The following is a 7,183-nucleotide window of genomic DNA, read 5'->3' as shown; positions in this document are numbered from 1 at the left end:
GAAAAGGGTGGCTTGTTCCCTTCAGGTTGGTGGAGAGTTCCTGCCTCAAGTGGAGGAGTTCAAGTATCTTGGGGTCTTGTTCACAAGTGAGGGAAGGATAGAACGGGAGATTGACAGGCGGATCGGTGCAGCTTCTGCAGTAATGCGGTCGATGCACCGGTCAGTCGTGGTAAAGAAGGAGCTGAGCTGTAAGGCGAAGCTCTCGATTTACTGGTCAATCTACGTTCCGACTCTCACCTATGGTCATGAGCTTTGGGTCATGACCGAAAGGGCAAGATCCCGGATACAGGCGTCCGAAATGAGCTTCCTCCGCAGGGCGGCCGGGCGCACCCTTAGAGATAGGGTGAGGAGCTCAGTCACCCGGGAGGAGCTCAGAGTAGAACCACTGCTCCTCCACATCGAGAGGAGCCAGCTGAGGTGGCTGGGGCATCTGTTTCGGTTGCCTCCTGGGCGCCTTCCTAGGGAGGTGTTCCGGGCATGTCCCACCGGGAGGAGGCCCTAGGGAAGACCCAGGACACACTGGAGGGACTATGTTTCTCGGCTGACCTGGGAACGCCTCGCATTCCCCTGGAGGAGCTGGAGGAAGTGTCTGGAGAGAGGGAAGTCTGGGCATCTTTGCTTAGACTGCTGCCCCCACGACCCGGTTCCGGATAAGCAGAGGAAAATGGATGGATGGATGGATGGATCAACAATTTGACATTGGCGCCCTCTAGTAGCCAAACAGCAGTGGTTTGAAAATGTCAAGTCAAATGAATTGTAATTAAATTTAGCATCAGATACACTCAGAAACACCATTAAATAGAGTAAAAGTTAAAAATGGTCACTGGGGTGAGACATTCAAGTTTTAAAATCCATTGTAATTCATTCCATTTGTAAGGTGTAAAGTCCTGCAGGGCTGTCCTCTAAAGTTCAGTATTGACCCGAGGAGCAAACAGAGTTAAACAGGCCTGAGATCTGGTCTGATGAGCACTGGTTTTAAATTTGCAAAGTAAAACACTAAGGCAGGTTTTGCAGGAGACCAGTGTAAATAAAAATGACAATGCAGTTCCCTTCTTGAGGACCAGTCTAATCCAGTACTTTGTCTACTGTAGTATCTACCATATAGTATGAATGTCATATTGGTCTCTAATAAGGAAAAGCAAAGCACAATGACAAACTGCATCACAGGATATTTGAAGGTAGACAGACGTGCATAGGAACAACATACTCAGGCATAAACATGGTTGTTGACTGCACAACCGTTACTTATCCTTGAGAGAGAGACTAGGTTTATTCTGACATAAGAAATCCATTTCTAGCTTTAGTTTCTGTGCCAGTTGCTCTAAATGCAGTTTAAAAGAGACTTCTGTCTATTTTTATTTGTTTATAAGATAAGGAAAACATCACACACACAGAAAACCTTATGTGAAAAAAGGAAGGACCTCCCCTGTTGCTCTTTGTGAGCTTACACTTAAGGAGGGGGAGGTGGCTTTTTATGACACATGGTACTAATTCTGTTTGCTTTGGCAGAATTCTCTGAAGTGAGGAAATGTACCTTTTATCACTAGCATGTGTGACACTGCCTGTTTTTTTTTTCCAAAATGTGTATCATTTATACAGTTTTTATTGCATGTGTGGTGTTTGACCAGTTAAAGTTATAATGGTCTGAGAGGCTATGGTTACTGGCCATCCACCACAACAGTTACACAACTTAAATCTTTGAGGCCACAACTGCTCCACAGATCCAGATATGGTGCATGTCTCATGCAGCCATACAGACCAAAACGTGTTCCTTCATTCTCACAATGCAAACCCTGAAAATTGTTACATTCATTAGCCATGAACTGCACTACCACACTTCCTGTTGTGAGTGTGTGTTGAGACCTGTGGTTGAGACTTGTACACAGGAAGTAGCTAATGGCAGGTCTGCAGAGACTCCCATTACTAACACACATCAAATTAGCATTTAATCACTTTCACCTAATCGGAACTGAGCCTTGAACTTATAGCATTTATGAGTTAAGATGTTAGTTAATAATACACAAAACAGTCGTTCGATATAGGTTTTAGTCCATTATCTTTACATTTCTGTTAAAATCTGTTGGTTTAAACATACTAGTCATGGGGTCATGCGAAGTCACCCAGTTTACTGTATGACATAAACGAGATAACCACATCTGCTTTGGCACAGTGCATGTGGTTGTGTGCGTAGTCTGTGGCACAGTGCCCTCGCTGCTGACAGGAAACAGGATTTGGGGTTTTTGGTTTGATAGTATTCATACCATGAACGCCTAGAAGTAATAGCTGACAGGAAACAGGATTTGGGGTTTTCGGTTTGATAGTATTCATACCATGCACGCCTAGAAGTTTTGTTCTTGAAATAAACAAATCTGGATGTTACTCTATATCACTATATACCTTAAATGTTGCAGTTTACATCGGTGTGAAGTGAAGGCATCAATATGAAGAGAGAAGGTTTCTGAAAAATAATTACACAGCTGAAATATGTGTAACCCGTAGACTGCAGATATGAAGCCATCTTAACTCAAATCTACTTTTAAGGCTATATTCTATATAACACACACGTTCCAAGTGGCGTATTACCCGTCAAGACGCTTTCCGCCTCAAATAGCGGTCACGCCCAGTGTTGTGCCATCATCGGCTCAATTCCAAACATAGACCACGAGAAACATTAGCTGCTAATGTCTGAGTGAAAAATATTAGTTTGAAGTTCGATCTTACCGATTTTCTAAGCTCGTAGTTGTCTTTCATATCTTTGTTATAAGCCTAATGTTCCTGTAACACCGTGCGTACTTGGAGACGCATCCCCCCTCTCATCCAGCAGCACTCAGGAGAATGTATCCCCGCGCCCCGCACTGGCCTTATTTGGTAAAGTGCTGCAGCCTCGCTAACCTCGCTGAGGTCATGGCAGTTCCTCTTCTGACGTGTTTCATGTTGCCTTAGTTGAGAAAACGCTCAGCCTTAAATTCCCAGCACTCTGAGATACTGAGAGCTTTTTATAAATCATGGCCAAAGACTGCAAGTGTTAGCCGGCGCAAATGATTATTAACTTAAAATGATTTGTAAATTAATTAGAGTAAAATCTACAGCAAACAACAGCTGTATAAATCTTACATTCATTACTACAGTTGCCTTATGGAAGCACATTGCACATGCATAGAGCCACTGTACCGGAGGCAAATTCATCGTGCGTTCAAACTGATTCAGACCGGAGGCAAATTCATCGTGCGTTCAAGCTGATTCAGTCTTATTCTGAATAAGAGTGATTAATTGTTAAAATAATGGAACTTTATTTAATCTCTATGACTGATTATCATAACTAAATGTTTATGATGTATGTGATTCAAAGTATATAAAACCAAAATATCCATATAAACACAGTTTGATTTAGAAATGTGTTTAAAATGCTCTAAATAGCTAAACCTCATGAGGAAAAAAAGGAGCTGTTTCCAAGATGCATCCATGACCAAGATGGTTGAGAACTATTTTCTCTATTCAGGGGCCCTGAAACAATTACGTTTTCTACTTCAATTGAGGATTAATCAAATCCTTCCAGCATTAAGCAAAGTCCAAACAAGCTACTAGACTGAGTCCTGAGTAAAGTAGTTTGCCTAACCTTTATTCTCTTTTTTCCCACTGCTTTGGAGGTTTTAATAGTTCAAAATATTTCAGTCATACTAACCACACATATAAATCATTAATGTTGACTCTATATTATCCAAGACGACTTGTAAGCTTAAAGGTTCTTTATTTTGTGCTCCATACAGCAGACAGCATGGTTGTATCAGATAGGCAGTGGAGTGGGGACTACATGCAGTACTGCAGTTCGTCTACAAGGGGGCGCTGTGGTGCCCTGTTTGTACGTAAGGTCCTTGGTGATGGATTAGCAGCAAGTCAAGACAGCAGGATAACAACACAGTTTAAGAACTGGCTTTAAAACAGGCAATGCACATAACGCTATGCAACAAAGACTGTAATTATATTTCGAGTCTTCTAGCAGACCACGGCAGAGAAAAGCTAAACTTTGATTATCACTGTTTTTTGGAAAGAAGACCTGAGGTGGAACTCTACTGGAATCGTATTGCCTTTTAGCTACTGGCTAACATGCAGATGTAGTGTCTGAAGTTGCCCGAAAACAGGACTCTGGGATATATCGAGCTGGAATTTGCATGGCCTGCTACTATCTCTACTATTTTAGTATTCATATATTCGTATGCAGTTAAACTCATGTTGGCCTTTCACCTTGCAGACTTAGCTGGATAGCTAGCTAGCTTCGGAGAACCCAGTCGTGGCGCAACTAAAAGGCGAGAACACGGCGCTTTCGGTCGACGTGAGCACTAACGCCATGCCGCGGATTGAAGTTGGCCCACCCATAGAGCTAACCTCATCAGGCTAACGCTAGGTGGATATACAAGTTCATATTTCCCAGTTAGCCCATTAGATAAGCCACAACTCAAAGTCGAAAAGGGCCTTTGGCTTTCATTCTGCACAGTGCTTTCATTTTTGGAAGCGCAGCGATAGATACTAGTTAGCTAGCCATTTCGTTAATGAGTATGCAAAGCTAACACTACCGTCGGGCTTGGTTGTTTACAGTGGTTAGCATGCAAATTTCTGCCAGGTACAGTTAGCTCAGAAGCGTGTTCGAGTGCTGTAGAAATTCACCCTTTCCTTATTAAACTGAGGTACGTTATTTTGTGTATGAAGTAATTTGCGTTAGCCAGCCTCATATTTGCACGTCAGTACAGATAACAACTGTCAAAATCGCTTTGAGAAACGAGCGACGTTAAGGTAGTGCACATCTTGAGTAGGATTATATAGGTTGTCACAGCTGTTGAAAGCCACACAGGTAAACAAGCCTATGTACGGTTTTGTTTAGTATTTCATTGCAAGCTCACAGCGAATATCATTCAACGATATCCTGTGCTGTTATCTGGTCAGGTATGCGGATTGAAGCAGTTATGTTGAACTTTGATCTTCAATTAATTAGCTTTACACAGACACTAAAAATGTATTTATGCTGTTGACCTGGTGCATAACTAGACATGCCATACTCATGACTGATGATCTTTAAGAAAGCACACTATTATTTTCCACTACAGCTGAACCACTGCATCAAGCCACCAGCAGTCTTTGTGATAGTATTTATTTTGAGCCACTAATGTTAAGCCGCAAATGCAGTCTAGTAAAGAAGGATACTGATGACATAGTCAGATCTGATTGTTAGTTTTAGCAGCACTTTTTTTTTTTTATAATTCTACTGACACCTAATTGGAACCACTTCACTTGAGTGGATGGGACCATGAAGAACACTGTCTGATCTGAACCCGCTTTTACGTAGCCAGAGGATCTGATCCAAGCTCAACAGAGAGCCCCATTGTGTGGACTGAAAACTGAAGAGGAAAGACATGATGACACTAATGATGGGGATGATGATAAAAAAGGCCCAGTGACAGTGTTATTCCCACACCAGGAAGGAGAGGAGTGTCACAAGGCTGCAGACATGAGTCTCCGCCAGCCCACCTCCACACTGGACAGGTATGGGCCTCGTATCCATTACACCCAGACAGTTTCTCTTTATGTGGTTAACAGAACATCTTAACATCTTACTCAAAATGTCATGTTGCCAGATCAGAAAACTGAGTGGCCACTGGAAAAACTGGTCAGACAGGCTGTTTGCTCTGAGGTGTTAAAACTGTCATCTGGAACAAGGAGAGGACAAAATACTGCGTGCATGAAAAAAGTAGCACTTCAGACAAAATATTTCACATGAATGTTAATCTTATTTATAGAGTTTCACTGTCTGTTGCTTGAATTTCGTGTTGTGATTATTCACCTGCTGTCAGCACCGTGTCTGTCTTTGCCTCTGCTCAAACTCTCATTGTACTGTATGTAGTTCATCCTGATCGTTGCAGCTGTTCAGCTCCACGCTGGCCATGCAGCCCCACACTGAGTTTTTGTGATTGTCTGTTTGATGCCTTTTTGTCTTGACCCTATGTCTTTCCCGTTTCTCCTGCTGTTGACTGTTTTATGTGCGTGTTCTTGTGCACACCTCTGTTACTTTCCACCGCTGTGACTATCTGTGATGATCACAGGGAAGCCAATAAGAAAAACGCCCACCTGTTCAGGTAGGACAGCTGTCCAGTGAGAGATTGTCAGGTGTTGGGATTAAAGAAACCTATAAGGGAAAAAAAACTGCATGCATAAAAATGCTGTTTGCATGCTTCCGGTTTGCCCACAGGATGCATTGATTCATATCCATCCATACAGGTCATATCAGAAATTCAGTTTATAAAACAACCATGTTTACTCAGAGTTGAGCTCTTCATTATGATAGTTTTGCTTTGATATATTAAAATTAGAAAACTCTACAGGGCAACATCTAATAGTCATTTTCATAATATTTAGATTAATCTCAGTTTCCTAGAATCTAAGTTGAACAATTCATTTAGCTTCTTTCGTCCAACCAAAAAGTCCAAACCCCAGAAATAGTCCAAATATTATGGTCCTCGGGGCTTCATTCAGACACAAGTACAACAATGAACAAGATGAGTGCGCAGGGACTGTCTACAAAGTGCAACAGCAAAAGAGATACTACGAAATCATGTCACACATCACCAGTCTTCTGTTGGTTATACAACAACACTTAGTTTGGGAAAAATGTGCCTAAGAGTGAAGCTATTGAATATTTTTGTAGTACCTCTTTTTGTTGTTGCACTTTGTAGACAGTCCCTGTGCAGACCTCTCACATCTGGCTGCACATTTGCTGTTTCATGAACATTAAATTGTAGCTCGTTTCCTCTGGGTCAGTTTGCTTCAGAGTTGGTCTTCATTCTGAATTTCTCTCTTTTCTCTGTCCCCTTTCTCTTTATCTGTTTTCCTTTTCTGTCATGCTTCGCTTTCAGCCCCTTCGCTGCCTGGTGAGTGTTCATGTCAGGTTGCTTCTTATGGTATTCATAAACGTGTCTCGGAACCTTTTTCTACCCCACATGTGACCATGTACCTCCCTTGAATCGTCTCCACATGATCTCTCTCTCTCATCGCTCTGCATCTTGTTGTAAGTTTCTCTGGGCTTCTTCCATCACCTTTTATTTGTCTCTTCTTCAGTGATCCTCTGCATTTTTTTCTTTTATACAGTGGGTACGGAAAGGATTCAGACCGCCTTCAATTTTTCACTCTTTGTTAT

The 7,183-nt window shown here is 42.1% G+C and overlaps 2 protein-coding genes across 4 annotated transcripts in view; one reads left to right on the top strand and one right to left on the bottom strand.

Annotated features, from left to right (window-relative positions):
• LOC109953228 (myeloid-associated differentiation marker homolog) overlaps positions 1 to 2,986 on the bottom strand; it is a 5,278-nt gene extending 2,292 nt beyond the window's left edge. Inside the window, exon 1 of one of the 3 annotated variants that reach the window (XM_020588655.1) lies at positions 2,722 to 2,986. The gene's annotated coding sequence lies outside the window, so the exon portion shown is untranslated. Of the gene's footprint in view, positions 1 to 2,397; positions 2,518 to 2,583; positions 2,668 to 2,721 lie in introns of those variants that run through there. The other 2 variants (XM_020588657.1, XM_020588656.1) reach the window with 2 other exon arrangements.
• Positions 2,987 to 3,757: 771 nt separating this feature from the next.
• The window catches only part of arhgef11 (Rho guanine nucleotide exchange factor (GEF) 11), a 21,477-nt gene continuing 18,051 nt past the window's right edge, over positions 3,758 to 7,183 (top strand). Inside the window, exon 1 of the mRNA XM_020588659.1 lies at positions 3,758 to 5,535. Coding sequence (XP_020444315.1) covers positions 5,501 to 5,535 — 35 coding nt within the window. The 5' untranslated portion in view covers positions 3,758 to 5,500. The remainder of the gene's footprint in view (positions 5,536 to 7,183) is intronic.

The sequence above is a fragment of the Monopterus albus genome, unplaced genomic scaffold (genome assembly GCF_001952655.1).
Source record: "Monopterus albus unplaced genomic scaffold, M_albus_1.0 scaffold586.1, whole genome shotgun sequence".
NCBI classification, from domain to species: Eukaryota; Metazoa; Chordata; class Actinopteri; order Synbranchiformes; family Synbranchidae; genus Monopterus; species Monopterus albus.
This window is presented reverse-complemented; position numbering and strand designations above follow the sequence as displayed.